The 16,668-nt window shown below is 46.2% G+C and overlaps 2 protein-coding genes across 4 annotated transcripts in view; both read left to right on the top strand.

Moving 5' to 3' along the window:
* The first annotated feature begins 1,036 nt into the window (after positions 1 to 1,036).
* On the top strand, positions 1,037 to 4,408 carry UBC (ubiquitin C). The gene is made up of 2 exons (XM_063144227.1): positions 1,037 to 1,140; positions 1,818 to 4,408. Exon 2 carries the CDS (start codon positions 1,821 to 1,823, stop codon positions 4,332 to 4,334), a length of 2,514 nt encoding a protein of 837 aa, XP_063000297.1. The 5' UTR covers positions 1,037 to 1,140; positions 1,818 to 1,820; the 3' UTR covers positions 4,335 to 4,408.
* Positions 4,409 to 8,984: 4,576 nt separating this feature from the next.
* SCARB1 (scavenger receptor class B member 1) overlaps positions 8,985 to 16,668 on the top strand; it is a 56,741-nt gene continuing 49,057 nt past the window's right edge. For all 3 annotated transcript variants that reach the window (XM_063143823.1, XM_063143824.1, XM_063143822.1), the window contains exon 1: positions 8,985 to 9,152. In XM_063143823.1, coding sequence (XP_062999893.1) covers positions 9,024 to 9,152 — 129 coding nt within the window. In that variant the 5' untranslated portion in view covers positions 8,985 to 9,023. The remainder of the gene's footprint in view (positions 9,153 to 16,668) is intronic.

The following is a 16,668-nucleotide window of genomic DNA, read 5'->3' as shown; positions in this document are numbered from 1 at the left end:
AAGATTGGCTGTTAAAGTAAAATTAAAATCCAGTCTGAAGGATTCTGTTGAACTCGAAAGCTTACTCATTTCTATATGACTTTCTAGCTGGTCCTATGTACATTTCTTTTCCTAGGTTTTAAAATGTGTATGTTTTAAATTTTGTAAGGCCGCCTTGAGGCCCAGTATTGGGCAAAAGGCAGGATACAAATAAATATAATAATACTACATCTCTATTGGATTCTTTCCCCGTTTCTACATAGGTGTGTGTTGTGCTTTGCAGGACAATCTATGTGGGCTTACTCTGAATTAAATAATCTTAAATTCAATTAGTCAACCCCAAGTAAGCCTGAACAAGATTGCAACCTTTACTGTACTCTTACACTCATCACGAGTGTGACAGAAGTGCTGCAAAATATGTTTATAAAATGATGAATATATGTTATTTATGTGAAAACAGAAGCAGATTAACTTTATTTGGATTTAAGTGATGCATTGAAATAGTAATGTCCTCTCAACTTCCCTCTTATTTATTATTTCCTTTCTATTCTGTCCCTCATTTTAAGCAGCTCGAGACTGTGTACCTTTTACCCTCACAACAACCTTGCGAGGTAGGTTAGGCTGAAATGTGTTTTCTGTCAAAAATACGTTTGCAACCTCCCCCTACCTCTTCGTGGCTTTTAGTCAAACCTATAACTAACTCTCTCATACAAAATCCATGTTAAGAATAATTTTCTTTCTCTTTTCTTTCTTTTGTTTTAACCCATTCCGGATTAGCGTAAAAAAAAATCCGCTCCAGGTTTTTACTCCAACTGACCTCCCCTCTCAGTCCGCTCCCCCACAGTTCAACCACCAATTAAATCTCATCGCGGCTGAGGCGGTTTTATCCTTCCGCGTTCCTCCGAGTAAAAGAGGGCGGAGCTATCCGCTCCTGAAGTCACGTCACAGTTTCTCTTCCCTTACTATTGGTCACGGCCCAGAAGCCGCGCGCACGCGCGAGACGAAACATAGTCCCCGTCCATTAAACGCCTCAGTTTTTGGCGGAGTGATCTTATCCCGGAAACCTATATAAGAGGCTGCCGCTGCCGGTGGCGTAGTTAGACCAAGTCGCCTCTCCTCGCATACTAGTTGTTGTCTGCTGGGACCGGCTCGGATTCTGTGGTGAGCGTTTAAGCCGAGTTTTTTCCCCCTTTTCTTTCACCCCCTCCTTGTTTAATTTCGTTCCACCGCGAGGGAAGGCGGCTTTTGAGGGGGGGAGGGAAATGCTGAGGGGGAGAAAGCGAGTCGACTAAGCTGACGGGAAGCCGTCGTAGTGACGGGAGTCGAGTTCTCGCGATGCTGTCGTGAATTCACGCGTGGGGCTGCCTGGAAAGAGTGTTGCCGCTTTCCCTCACACCCGGGGGATGGTGGGGAATGGGATGGTTCAGCCGGCGGTGAGAGGTTAGTCAAGCGGCTTTAGGCTGACCGCGGCCCAAAATGGCCGCCGCCAAAGTAGGACGGGGAGGGGGGGGTGAAGAGGGTGAGGCTCCGCCCCGTTGCGTGACGCAGTGCCTTCCTCTGTGACGTCATGCAGTAGGCAGGGAGATGCGCGCGCGCCCTCGCTGGGCCCTTCCTCCCGTGCTGGGCCCAAGGAGGCGGAGTTTGCTTGCTGTAGGCCAGTGAGGAAGTGCCTCTCTTCCGTAGGACCTCGCCCCCCCCCCCCCATGGAGTTGATGACAGCTAGCCTTCTAGATTGGGGAGCTTCTTAAAAAAAAATTCTTCTCTAATCCGAATTGTAACCTTTTTCTGCTAATCTGAATTGACTTTTGTTTTGTTTCATTGTTTTTTGCTTCACAAAGAAAATGCAGATCTTTGTGAAGACCTTGACCGGCAAGACCATCACCCTAGAGGTGGAGCCAAGTGACACCATTGAGAATGTCAAGGCCAAGATTCAGGATAAAGAAGGCATTCCTCCTGACCAGCAGAGGCTGATCTTTGCTGGCAAGCAGCTGGAAGACGGACGCACCCTCTCAGACTACAACATCCAGAAGGAATCAACACTCCATCTTGTGCTCCGCTTGAGGGGAGGCATGCAGATCTTCGTGAAGACCTTGACCGGCAAGACCATCACCCTGGAGGTGGAGCCAAGTGACACCATTGAGAACGTCAAGGCCAAGATTCAGGATAAAGAGGGCATTCCTCCTGACCAGCAGAGGCTGATCTTTGCTGGCAAGCAGCTGGAAGACGGACGCACCCTCTCAGACTACAACATCCAGAAGGAATCAACACTCCATCTTGTGCTCCGCTTGAGGGGAGGCATGCAGATCTTCGTGAAGACCTTGACCGGCAAGACCATCACCCTGGAGGTGGAGCCAAGTGACACCATTGAGAACGTCAAGGCCAAGATTCAGGATAAAGAGGGCATTCCTCCTGACCAGCAGAGGCTGATCTTTGCTGGCAAGCAGCTGGAAGACGGACGCACCCTCTCAGACTACAACATCCAGAAGGAATCAACACTCCATCTTGTGCTCCGCTTGAGGGGAGGCATGCAGATCTTCGTGAAGACCTTGACCGGCAAGACCATCACCCTGGAGGTGGAGCCAAGTGACACCATTGAGAACGTCAAGGCCAAGATTCAGGATAAAGAGGGCATTCCTCCTGACCAGCAGAGGCTGATCTTTGCTGGCAAGCAGCTGGAAGACGGACGCACCCTCTCAGACTACAACATCCAGAAGGAATCAACACTCCATCTTGTGCTCCGCTTGAGGGGAGGCATGCAGATCTTCGTGAAGACCTTGACAGGCAAGACCATCACCCTGGAGGTGGAGCCAAGTGACACCATTGAGAATGTCAAGGCCAAGATTCAGGATAAAGAGGGCATTCCTCCTGACCAGCAGAGGCTGATCTTTGCTGGCAAGCAGCTGGAAGACGGACGCACCCTCTCAGACTACAACATCCAGAAGGAATCAACACTCCATCTTGTGCTCCGCTTGAGGGGAGGCATGCAGATCTTCGTGAAGACCTTGACAGGCAAGACCATCACCCTGGAGGTGGAGCCAAGCGACACCATTGAGAACGTCAAGGCCAAGATTCAGGATAAAGAAGGCATTCCTCCTGACCAGCAGAGGCTGATCTTTGCTGGCAAGCAGCTGGAAGACGGACGCACCCTTTCAGACTACAACATCCAGAAGGAGTCCACCTTACATCTTGTGCTCCGCTTGAGGGGAGGCATGCAGATCTTCGTGAAGACCTTGACTGGCAAGACCATCACCCTGGAGGTGGAGCCAAGCGACACCATTGAGAACGTCAAGGCCAAGATTCAGGATAAAGAAGGCATTCCTCCTGACCAGCAGAGGTTGATCTTTGCTGGCAAGCAGCTGGAAGACGGACGTACCCTCTCAGACTACAACATCCAGAAGGAGTCAACACTCCATCTTGTGCTCCGCTTGAGGGGAGGCATGCAGATCTTCGTGAAGACCTTGACAGGCAAGACCATCACTCTGGAGGTGGAGCCAAGTGACACCATTGAGAACGTCAAGGCCAAGATTCAGGATAAAGAGGGCATTCCTCCTGACCAGCAGAGGCTGATCTTTGCTGGCAAGCAGCTGGAAGACGGACGTACCCTCTCAGACTACAACATCCAGAAGGAGTCCACCTTACATCTTGTGCTCCGCTTGAGGGGAGGCATGCAGATCTTCGTGAAGACCTTGACCGGCAAGACCATCACCCTGGAGGTGGAGCCAAGCGACACCATTGAGAACGTCAAGGCCAAGATTCAGGATAAAGAAGGCATTCCTCCTGACCAGCAGAGGTTGATCTTTGCTGGCAAGCAGCTGGAAGACGGACGCACCCTCTCAGACTACAACATCCAGAAGGAGTCAACACTCCATCTTGTGCTCCGCTTGAGAGGAGGCATGCAGATCTTCGTGAAGACCTTGACTGGCAAGACCATCACCCTGGAGGTGGAGCCAAGCGACACCATTGAGAACGTCAAGGCCAAGATTCAGGATAAAGAAGGCATTCCTCCTGACCAGCAGAGGCTGATCTTTGCTGGCAAGCAGCTGGAAGACGGACGCACCCTTTCAGACTACAACATCCAGAAGGAGTCCACCTTACATCTTGTGCTCCGCTTGAGGGGAGGCATGCAGATCTTCGTGAAGACCTTGACTGGCAAGACCATCACCCTGGAGGTGGAGCCAAGCGACACCATTGAGAACGTCAAGGCCAAGATTCAGGATAAAGAAGGCATTCCTCCTGACCAGCAGAGGCTGATCTTTGCTGGCAAGCAGCTGGAAGACGGACGCACCCTCTCAGACTACAACATCCAGAAGGAGTCCACTTTGCACCTGGTTTTACGTTTGAGGGGTGGTATTTAAATTTGCTGCTTGCTTACAGCTTCCCAAGTAAACTTCTCTGCACTTTGTTCCAATAAAGCTGTTGCATTCCCAAATGCTCTTGTCTTTTATGAGTTCGTATGAATAGTTATTTCTGGGAGTGGAGTTGAGGGTTGTGTTTAAAATATCCAAATGCAAAACTTAGCAATTAGTTGGCAAGGGGTAGCTGTTGGGTTTAGTTCAGAATGGTAAAAAGACTAGTGTTAAGTTGAGCGTACTAGTAAGTCAATGTCAGAAGCTAAAGTGGCACCAGGTAAATGGTTTGTACCTTAAATTACAAGTATTGAGCAGGGAATTGTTGCATGAGAATTAAGCGGTCTGCCAAGGCCTGGTTATATGGGGTGTGCAATTTTAGTAAAATTGACACAACAGCAAAATCCCAACCTGTAATGTAAAATCTGTCTTTTAATCTATTGGACTTGGTTGAGTGAAACTAAGACAACCTAATTATGATCTAATGGGATTACAAATTGCATTAGGTCCTAAAATTTAGAATCTATAACTTAATACCTTCTCCAGTGGAGTAAGCTTTTGCTGTGGCTGGGGAACCTGTGGCCCTCTAGATGTTAAGACAAATTTCATCAGCTGCCAGCATGGCTAACATGTGATGTCAGTTTTACTCCAAAAGCATTTGGAGGGCCCGGGTTTCTCAGCCCTGTACCTAGCCAAGAAATGGGTATAAATACATTACAAGCTGTTCTTCCTGTGCTATATAAAGTTGTGTTCCTTTTAGGAAGGAGATAAGATGGTGGTAATCACAAGCTTGCCAGATAATAAAGGATAAAAATCTTTACTGGCTTACAGTTCAGCAATCCAGGATAGCTGGCTCACTTTGCTATAAAGCTGGTCATGTTGAAAGGTTGCCATGGAGCTGTGTGGTCTGGCTTCAAAGAAGTCACAAACAGGATGCACAGCGCCTTAGAGTATAGGCCAAAGGTGGGGAACCTCAAGTGCATAATTTTAATATAAATTTATTTTAAAATGGGTTGTGCTTAATCTTAGTGTCTTGCCCTGCAGTTGTTCCTCATAACCCTCATAACCGCCTTGAGTCCCAGTACTGGGGGAAAGGGATATCAATAAATAATACCTTACAAAATTTTATTTATTTATTACATTTCTATACCACCCAATAGCCGAAGCTCTCTAAAATAGTACCTTCCTCAAACTGGCGTCTTTTTGGGCTACTAACTTCCATCAGCCCCAGCCAGCCGTTGGCCAGCAATGCTGGGAGTTGTAGTCCAATATATCTGGAAGGCACCATGTTGGTGAAGGCTGACCACCCAGCAGACGAAAGTGCTACTTTCTTGCAGCAACTAGATGATCCTTGCCATAGTAGTACTTTGCTGCCTAGGGCCTGATATTTTGCAGGTTGGTTCTTTTCTGCCCCCTCCCCGAATATGTTCTCTTGAGTAACATGGGCTGCTTTAATGGATCTGAGCTCTAATATTGTTTGTCACTAATCTGCAGGTAAAACCTTGACAAATGTACCGTTGTGTTAAGGAATTTACAGTGGCTTATCTCCACATGCTTGCTTTTCAACCAAGCTGGGGGGAAGAGAAAAAAAATCAAGCTGCTGCCGCCTCAAAGAATCCATACCAGCATTGTGCTGAAGTGCTTTTCTGCTGCTCAAAAGTGGCATACAAAAAGTAGTAAAAGCCACAGTGGTCCCCATGTGACGACATTCCCAATATATTCATCCTGCCCAGCTGCACTATTTTGAATGCCTGTCCATTTTTTAAAGATGGTCCCCTCGTTTCTGATCTAAGCCAAGCCTTTGTTTTTTGTTTTTTGTTTTTAATTTTTATTTAATACTATAAACAATACATCAATACAAATAAAACAATACTAAATAAAAATGAAATAAATAAAATAAAATACATAATACACAATAATATAAAATAAACATTTGATAGCATATATTTTCTAACTTAGTTCTATTAACATAATCATACTTAACATAAAAGTGCTCCCCCCAACCATGGGATCTTATTCATATTTCCAAAATCTCATTGCTTCCTCTGGAGGTGTTTTCCCTCTCCCTTTTGATAAAACAAATTCTAGAAACTTTCCATATTCCTTCAAAATCATTCGTTTTTATCATTCCTCTTCTAACTTTTATATTACATGTTAATTTATCATTAATAGCAATATCCCATATCTCTTTATACCAATCTTCTATATGATAATTCCCTTGAACCTTCCAGTTTCTAGATATTATTAATCTTGCTGCTGTTAACAGATTCGTTATCAATTCTTTTGTCTCTATTACAATTCAGTTCTCCATATAATGATAACAATGCCACTATAGGTGTCTCTTCAATCTCCATTCCTAAAATTTCTTTTATCTCATTAAAATACAAGCCTTTGTAAATGTACCAAACGACAGTGCTAGTCTCAAAAAAAAAAAAAATGCGTCTCCCACCAAGAAAGGTCACCCTCTCCTGTTACTGAGGATATTGCTGCAGGTGTCAGTTGTGTCCCTGTGAAAAGTGGATGCTGGTCCATAATGGGATATGTTCTGATTTTTAACTGTCTCTTATCTAGAACTTGCTCTTAATTCCTCTGCATCTTAACACAGGAGATAGATAAAAGACTAGCAGAATTCAGGCACCTATGGTCTACTTTGTTTTTCTTTAGAGCATCCTTCCCCAACCTGGTGCCCTCCAGATGTTTTGGGTTACAATTGCTGGGATTCCTGACCATTGGCCATGCTGGCTGGTGCTGATGGACCTGAAGGCCAAAGCATCTGGAGAGCACCAGATTGGGGGAGGCTGCATTAGAAGCTACTAATAACAGCCAAGGGCAAGGTGATGGCTAGGGGCAGAGCCAGGAGCAAAATGGGGATGAAACCAAAGGCTAATAGTGGTTCTGTATCAAGAAACCAGTTACCTCCTGCATCCCATGAGCTACCCAATAGGATGAGCTGCATACCCAAGTACAAATCTATCTGAAGTGCTATAGATCAGAGATTCATAGAATAGCAGAGTTGGAAGGGGCCTACAAGGCCATCGAGTCCAAACCCCTGCTCAATGCAGGAATCCACCCGAAAGCATCCCTGACAGATGGTTGTCCAGCTGCCTCTTGAAGGCCTCTAGGGTGGGAGAGACCACAACCTCCCTAGGTCACCGGTTCCATTGTTGTACTGCTCTAACAGTCAGGAAGTTTTTCCTGATGTCCAGGGGTAATCTGGCTTCCTGTAACTTCAGCCCGTTATTCCGTGTCCTGCACTCTGGGAGGATCAAGAAGAGATCCTGGCCTTCCTCTGTGTGACAACCTTTTAAGTATTTGAAGAGTGCTCTCATGTCTCCCCTCAATCTTCTCTTCTCCAGGCTAAACATGCCCAGTTCTTTCAGTCTCTCTTCAGAGGGCTTTGTTTCCAGACCCCTGATCATCCTGGTTGCCCTCCTCTGAACACGCTCCAGCTTGTCTGTGTCCTTCTTGAATTGCCTGATTTATAGGAGGACATTCTGTTGCTAAATAATTGAGTCTGAAGTTCTTGCCGTTGGACTGCAAATCTTCCAGAGATCTACCAGTAGATTTCAATCTTCTGTCCGTCCCTGATTTAAAATTATGGTTATGAAACACCATTTGCTAAAGCCTTATTACTTCATGTGAGCAAGGTCATGTGGTTCTGGAACGTTTTACACTTTGTAGCCAAACACGTACAACAGCTAATGATGATTGTAGCAGAGTCCTTTTTGTCCTTTTGAACAGGACAAAAACGTATGACTTGACTGTCTGGGTTGATGGTGATTGCATATCTCAGGATAAAGGATCAATGATAACCAGTGATACATGATAAAGATATCAAGGGTTGCTCTTTGCTGTGTTATCTAGAGTAACCGGGAGATTCACGAAGCGCACCTGAAAAGATGCGTCACCGCCTCCCTTCTATCATCTGCCCAATTCAAGACGCTGGTTTCAAACTTTTCGAGTTCTTCATGGCCTGGTATCAGTCAGGGGGCAACCACTGCTGCCCCTTCCATATCCCCCAGTAGCTGCCTGTAGAAATAATCAGGGCCGGCCCTGATTATCTGGGTCCAGGACTTTGGCTCCCAAACCCAGCCCTAGAAGTACCACCGTTTACAGCCATTCAAATTTCGCTCCACCCCGATGATCAGGGTCTGCTACGTTTCACCTCGACCTGTCCCTGAGACGGCCGGGGTGGCAATGATCGCTTTTTTTAAAATTGGGGCGCGCAACAAGGCTTACTCCCGAGTAAGCTTGCCAGAGGCTCTGGGCCTCTTTACTGGGAAGCGCGTGAGCGCAGCGGGGCTTCCTCCTGGGCAAGCGTGCAGAGGATCGCAGGCTTCTCAGCGAATTTTACCCGCCGAGTAAGCGTGTAGAGAGGATCGCAGCCTGCTCTTAAAGCGCCCGCGCCCTTAGGGCAGGATCGGGCCGCCGCCTTCCCCACTCTCTCGCCACTTCCTCCTCGCCACGCCCGCCTGGCCGCTTGCCCGCCAGCTTCGGCTCGGGCGCCTCCCACGCGGCGACTTGGAGGGGCGGCCCCTCCGCTCGCCAGCCAGGCGGGGCGTTGCACTCGCCGAAGGGGCGGGGGCAGCTTGGAGCCCGTAAATGGGGTCGGTGGAGCCCTTCGCCGCTTCGTAGCTCGCCTGTCGGTTGTGCGTCCCGCGCCCTCTTCCCGCGCGCGTGTTTTTTGCTTCGCTCGCCATGAGCCGGGGGTGTTGCAAGCCTTTCCGAGCGGCCGTGGGCCTCGGGGTCGCCGGGCTGGCCTGCCTCGTCTTCGGGGTCGTGATGATCGTCATGCTGCCCAGCATTCTGCGGGCACAGGTGATCAAGGTAAGAGTTTGGGTGGGCGCAGGCAGGTGGCCGAGGGACGCATGCCAGGGCGCATTGAGCCCTGCGGGTCAGAAGCTTCTCAAAGAAAAGCCCCGCCGGAGCAGACCGAAGAACTACCTAGTCTAGCATCCTGTTCCCAACAGTGGTCGGCAAGGTGTTTCCGGGAAACCCTCCAACAAGGGCTCGATGGCAACAGACTTCCCCAGTTCCCTGTCCCGGGCGTTATGGTGTCTGGAGGTATGTTGCCTGGACATATGGAGGTTCCGTTAAGAACATCAGATGCTGGAGCGCATCAGACTAGTGGTCCTGTTTCCAGCAGTGGGTTGCACAACAAGGGCAAGGAGTCAATCGCCTTCTCCTATGAAGCATCTCCCTGTAACTTGTAGTTTGTGGCATACTGCTCCTGGCCCTGGAGGCTCCCTCCATGGCTATCGAAATGACTAGCTTGGCTGTGACAAACAGCTGCCTAAATCCAGCCTCCTGCTTCGCAAAAATGCCAGCTAGGTGCTTCTATGACCACCTAGTAACAGTAATCTGGTGTTTGTCTCCATACGCTGGTATTCCCAGGTGTATATACCTGGAAGTAACATTTTACTATTACAGCTTCAGCTATTGGGTGATACAGAAATGTAATAAATAAAGATTTATAAGCCTGCTCTTTCTCCCAAGAAGCTTAATGTGGTGTGTGGACGGTTGTTACTTCCCTCTCTTTTATCACGAAATGTTATTTTATTTTGAAATAAAGTCAACAAAATTTAAGCAATGAAAGGAAGAGCCTACATAATAATACATCAAAGTTACTAAAGAAACAAAGGAATTCATAATTATGAGTCATAGTCTGTAACGGATATGTTTAAAAATACAAATTGTACAACCTATAAAAGGTACACATTTTGAGGGTATGTAATTTTGTGTGTATTAATGAGAAAAAATATATAGGCAACTGTACTTGTTTGGAAATTTATCAAAAGTTTGAGAAGTTTCAACATGGGAAATTAAAGGAAACCATGGTGTCGTAGTATCAATGCTTCAGATTTATTTATTTATTGCATTTCTATACTGCTCAATAGCCGAAGCTCTCTGGGCGGTTCACAAAAATTAAAACCATGAAGACAATTCAAAGTATAAAACAACAGTATAAAAACTCAGTATAAAAGTACAATATAAAAGCCCAACCAGGATAAAAACTGAGCTGCAATGCAGAGATTAATACTGATTTAAAATACCGATTTAAAACAGCAAAGTTAAAAAAAACACCCTAAGCTGATAAACTATTAAAATCCTGGGAAACTAAAATGCTCTTCAACTGGTGTCAAAAAGAGTATAACGTAGGTGCCAGGCGAAACCTCTCTAGGGAGTTCATTCCACAGCTGGGGTGCCACAGCAGAGAAGGCCCTCCTGGTAGATTAGGATTCCTTGCCTGCTATATTAGCTGAGTAAGTTTAGACATACTAGTCTGTGAACCGCCCAGAGAGCTCCAGCTATTGGGCGGTATAGAAATGTAATAAATAAATAGTCTCCCAAATTTAATCAATCCATTGCTTTTTAGTTGGTTGTTTTGCAGACTTCCAATTACGTATGTGGCTATTCTCCTTGTCTGTGTTATCCTCATTACAACCCTGCAAGGTAGGGCAGGTAGGATGTGCCCGTGTGTGACTGGGCTTCATCACCCATGGAGGAGCGGAGATTTGATCCGGCACCCTGCTGGTTTTAATCCAGTGCCCCAAACGAAGCGTTTGCCAAGATGGTGTCCTCCAGATTGGATTTTGACTCCTGCCAGCCCCAGGAAGCATGGCCAGTAGTCCGGAATTCAGGGCTTGTTGCCCAAAACGTTTGGAAGACTTTGGCTTGGAGTTAGGCTCTTTTAATCCTTGATACTACACACAGGTGCTCTCTCATGGCTAACAGATGAAGATGAAGATGAAGATGAAGATGAAGAAGAAGAAGAAGAAGAAGAAGAAGAAGAAGAAGAAGAAGAAGAAGAAGCAGCCGCCCTTCTCTTCTAGGAAATTAGCTCAACTCTTTTCAAAGTCTAGTTACCACCTGGCCAGGTTTGGAGAGCAGGCTGGGGAACAGAGACTGATATATAATCCCTGTGACTGGATGCCTTATTTCCCTGCCTACCTTATGCTTCCCATTTCATGCTTCCTGCAAATTTCCGTGCGAATTAAGGTAAAGGTCACTGCTGTGAACTTCCCGGCATACCTTCCTTTTCAACCCCACTTCTCCAAAATCAAAATATTCCTGATGCTTTTTCCTGTTCAGGATGTGTAATCGGGCCTGGTTTTAGGGGGCGGTGGTCTAGGCAATTTGGTGGGTCACTTGCTTGCAAAGGTGGAGGAAGGATGAAGCTTTATTGACCATCTTCTCAATGGATGGAACAGTCAGTATGAACAGTTTCCCTCGGTCAGACGGCGTCGTGTTGCTGTTTGTTCTTATTTGTACAAATCATGGGGCAATTCAAATTCAAATCAATGGTGTGGGCGACTGTGATCAGGTTGATGCACGCAAATCCATCTGGCATGCAAATTTGTCTTGCGTGACAGGGGAGGTATCACACCTGGAAATCTGCAGTCAACAGCGGTGAATTTCTTTGCTTGGAGAAATGCCACTTGGAAGCACAGTTCGGGTGAAAGTGTGTGCGTGTCTTTCTTATGAGTTATAGCTGTTAGTTATTTAGTTAGTATTTTGTGTTTCTTATTAGTTCTGGCTCATCAACAGTTGGATTAAAGCAAAACAGACAGAATGCAGAACAATACAGTCTCTTGACCTGCATTCTCTTGACCAATTTGGCTGCGTGGTGAAATGGTTAGACCATGCGACTTTGCTTCCTAAGGGGGTGCTGAACTATGATTGAAATCTGTAATGAGCTTCTCTTCTAAATGCCTTAGAGTGTTGTAACATGGGTGGCGCCTTTGTCAGATTTTTGGTGAATTTTGCATGCAGGTTTTTTTTAGTTTTTTTAGGCATTTGCAAAATAAGCACTTGGCAGTGGTACAAGCGCAGTGGCCATCTTTTCCCCTTGCTGGGCACTTGCCCTTCAGTAGAGACTAATGAGTGGCTAACTGAGGGTGTGGACAACTCCCACTCATAGTAATTACTATTTGCATATTGCTTTGGAGCGTCCATGCTGCTAGTCATTACGGGAAGTGTGAGACGCTGGCGTAGGTGTATGGACCACAGACATTGTCTTGGGGTTCCTCTCTTGTCAGTTATACTCCAGACTGGAAAGAACGTCCACAAACTCTCTACAAGCTGACATCTAGCAGCTCCTGGAATACGTGGTCCCTGATTGGTTGGGATCAACCATACATCTAATCCAAAGGCCAGCAGTCTATTTCAACAGTGACCACCCAGATACCCCAACAGGAAGCCCACAAGCAAGGCAATGGGTGCAATGTTTTCTTTCTTTCCTTCTTTTTCATTGAAGTCAATTCTCTAACAAGTTTACACAACCGCAGAGCATCCAACTGTTGTGCAAAAACAAAACAAAAAAGTTCCATGTCAGAGTGTTCTTTCCAAGCGCTTCTTTTAAAGTGATCTGATCTGACCTAAACTGACCGTTTCGTCACGTATTTGAGGTTTACTAGGGCTTTAAAGGCAGATGGGCCAAGTTGTGGAATCGAAAGGTATCCTGCAAATGTTACATGCAATAGCAGTGTGCTCCGATTATGTGGAAATGCAGAGATGTGTATCTTGACAACAAATGCATTGCAAATTAAGCGAGAAGAACATCAAGGACTCCCTGTGTTCTCCTCTACACATTTTTCCCCTAGGTAAATGGTTAGGGTGGAGAAAAAGTCTGTTGTACTTCTCATTTCCTTCTGCAAGTCTGTTCCTATTTCTTTTGGGCTCAGTCAAGACCAGATTCTCCCCTCCCCTGACTAAAGATATGAATACAACAGAGCAAAGCTGTGTTAAATGTGTTGTTGCCAGTTACTACTTCTGTAAATGGTTGATGGGCTTTTATCTAGTGAACATTTGGGCTTTGCCTTGGAAACTCGCTGCCAGTGCTGTGCGTTTCATGGCCTTCTCTAGTGTGTGTTGTCCTGGGCTGGTGTGTGCTTGTGCATCTTTGAACAGAGTACAATCCTATAAGGTTTACTCAGAATTTCTTCGAATGAGATTTGCTCCTGAGTTCAAATGGAGCCATGATACCTGTTCTCCAGTATCTAAAGGTCTGTTGTGCAGAAAATGGGGGCAGGCTTGCTCTCTCTTGCTCCAAAGGGCAAGCAGCAGGATTTGAACCAATTGCAGGGATGTGGATTTTGGCTAAACATTAAGCTAAACTTCCAAATGGTGTAAGAGCTGTCTCGGGAGGTGGTGGCTTCTCCTTCACTGGTGGTATTTAAGCAGAGAGGTGGGAAGACTGCCTTCTGTCCTGTTTCTCAGAAAGCTCCTGCTTTTGATGGGAGACAAATGACCAGGCCTGCTAGGTAATCCACAAAGCTTTTATTAAGCAGCAAACATCTCTTCTACCTGAAAAGAGTCTAATCTCTTGGAAACTTCCCCCTAGGCAAAACTATGCAAACTAAGCGAGACAATTGTCCCACCAAGGAGAACAGGAAGCCCCCAAACGCCTGTAACTTCAGAGGCCCTGGTGTGGAGGAAGGTTCTGACACAATCCTAGTCGGGCCGACTTTCTCGCGCCTTCCTTCCACTCCGTGTGTTTGAGCTTCCGGCAGACCCTAGCATCAGCTAGTTTGTTGGGGCGCTCTCCTCCAGAAGAAGGCTCACTTCCCACTGAGTGTGTAGGATTTGCCTTGAGGAGATAAGCTCTGGAGAGGGCTGACTCCCAGCTGGGGAATCGCCCGTGAGAGCTTCCTCCCACACTGGTACAGGCTGGCTGGTGTCTGGCGCTTCCTCCTCTAGGTCCGAATTGGATTCTGATTGATTACCTGAAACACCTTCTCCCAAAACAGGGGCAGTGGGATTACACATGATACCTTCCAAGGATGCTTTAGTTGTATCCTGCATTGAACACGGGGTTGGACTAGATGACCTCCAAGCTCCCTTCCAACTCTATGATTCTATAAGTGCACCTAGGCTTGCAGCCTAAGAATAACATTTTATGCATCTGGTGACTAGAACCCATTTCCACAAAGACTTACGCTGCAATAAATTGTTAGGATAAGAAGTCCAGGGCCACCTTACAGATTAAACAATTTATTGCAGCGTAAGTCTTCGTGGAAATGGGTTCTAGTCACCAGTTTAGGAAAATCAAAAAAACACTTATTGATTGATTTAGAAAAGTGAATGCATGTCAACTTTAAAAAAAAAGAGAGTTGGGGGAGGTATATACACTTATATTGCATAGTTTAAGATGCTAGATCTTTGACCATCTTTAAAAGAGCAAATGAAACATTTTGAAAGAAATTGTTTGGGTAATCTACAGTTAAGGGGAAATCCAGTCATTTATGCAATCAATAGATGTCACATTTTGCAGAGAAAAGGCAGAGAGAGCATAGGTCAAGTTCATTGGCAGAATGTTAAGCTTTAGAATGGAAAACAAAGGTAGCTTGCAGATGCAAGAACTGTAAACATTTGTGGAAGGGGGGAAAATGTGGATTGCTGTAAGTGGGAGGATGACCGGGATAAATTCTTGCAAACTCTGTGACTTGAGCTTTTGTGCGGGTTTTCCAGGAAAAGTCTCCTAAACAACCAGAATCAAATTTACGGGTGGAAATCAATCCTTGAGCCTCTCACAGCTACATAAGGCAGAAATCAGTGGGTGAAGAGAGGACAGCTTGTTGTTGTGTTAGGGGCTAACCTTTGACAGCTGACTCACCGCTTTCTGTGCATCAGCAAAAATGCTTCCTCTTCCAGTGACATGAGCTTCATGCAAACAATTCCTAAGAGGCATAGCAGGAGAGGGAAGTGGGTGAAGACTTCAACCAAACTGAACCTAGCCTCCCTTGATCTGGCACCGTCTGGATGTGTTAGGACTACAGTCCCCATGCTGGCTGGGGTTGGCGGAATGTGTAGTCCCACACAGCTGGAGGGCATTGGGTTGCGGAAAGCTGGCTTAACGTTCAGATAAACATCTCTGTCAGAAGATGTCCGGTGCCGAGATTGTGGCTGATCAAATGTTTTGGCTTGGCTGCTTGTTTGACCACGTCCAAATAGTCTGGGAATCCAAGAATGGTGTTGGATCAGGGGAGGCTTTCCTTGTTAAAATTGCAACATGGTTTCATCTGGGAGGGCTGAGGGACAGATTTTCCACTGCTCTACATTTTGGATCGGTCTCTCTTGCATGCTTTTTCAACTGAGGAGTAGACACTCCCTGCCTAGTGTTTAACCACCTGTCCTTTAAGGGAGGTACTAAGATGGAGCTAGTGCAGAATGCTGCAGCTCGGCTGTTATCTGGAGCTGCCCCTTTCCTGCATGTAACTCCTCTGCTGAGGGAACTGCACTGGCTGCCTATTTGCTATCGGGCCAGGTTGAAGGTTCTTGTACTGGTGTACAAAGCCCTAAACAACTTGGGACCAGGATACCTGAGAGAGCGCCTTCTCCCCTACCAACCTGCCCGGTCACTGAGGTAATCCGAGGGCATGCTCTTGGTGGTTCCACATAGATCCATCCTCCGATTGGAGTCCACCAGGGGAAGGGCCTTCAGCGTAGTGGCCCCCCTCCTGTGGAATTCCCTGCCTCTGGAGGTCTGGCAGGCGCCAACTTTGTACTCCTTTTGGCACCTCCTGAAAACATAATTATTCCAGGAAGCCTTTCCTTAATGTCCAGCCCTGAGTCACTGTATTTGCGTCTTTTAAAATCTGTTTTAAGTGTTTTATTCTGTTTTTATTTATCTTGTACACCGCTCCAAAATTTTCATTGGGGAGTGGTATATAAATATGGTAAATAAATAAATAAAGATGTTCCCTATCTTCAAGGTAACACTATTCACTCTGGCATAATTTCTACCTTTGCTAACATAAGGGTTATTATTTCTTTTCTGTCTGTTGAGAGACCCCTGTAGAAAATAGCACCGAAAGCAACAGCTTATTTTTAGTTTAAAGCTCTTTACTTCCAGTAACCAAGCCTTTGGGGACACATTTCAACGGCACAAAACCAGGAAATAATTGGGGTGGGGGCGGAATGGGGGGGGCAAGGAATTAATTAGTTCCATTTCCATATTGCTCGATAGCCAAAGTTCCCTGGGCAATTTACAAAAGATTAAAACTTTAAAATACAATATGAAACGTAATATAAAAACCATTTCCATACAAAAGAAATCAACACAACACAAGTGTTTCAGGACTGGTAAAAACCTTCTCACATGCTGTCAAATGCCAAATCTTCACCTGGCGCTGAAAGGGTGATAATGTTGGTGCCAGGCAGACCACACTTGGGAGCGCCCTCCACAACTGGGGACTCACCACCAAAAGGACCTCTCCCTTGCTGCCATTTTCCCAAGCGGCATTGGAGAAGGCATCTGAAGAAGAGCTTTAGGTAATGATCAAAGTGTATAGGTATGTACATAAGAGCCCTGCTGGATCAGACCAAGGGTCCATCTAGTCCA

Source organism: Elgaria multicarinata, chromosome 18 (genome assembly GCF_023053635.1).
Source record: "Elgaria multicarinata webbii isolate HBS135686 ecotype San Diego chromosome 18, rElgMul1.1.pri, whole genome shotgun sequence".
Lineage (NCBI taxonomy): Eukaryota > Metazoa > Chordata > Lepidosauria > Squamata > Anguidae > Elgaria > Elgaria multicarinata.
The sequence above is the reverse complement of the archived record's forward strand: the minus strand, read 5'-3'. Positions and strand labels throughout refer to the sequence as shown.

Excerpts from the sequence above, each read along its gene's own strand:
- UBC (XM_063144227.1), top strand. The coding sequence starts at position 1,821 with ATGCAGATCTTTGTGAAGACCTTGACCGGCAAGACCATCACCCTAGAG.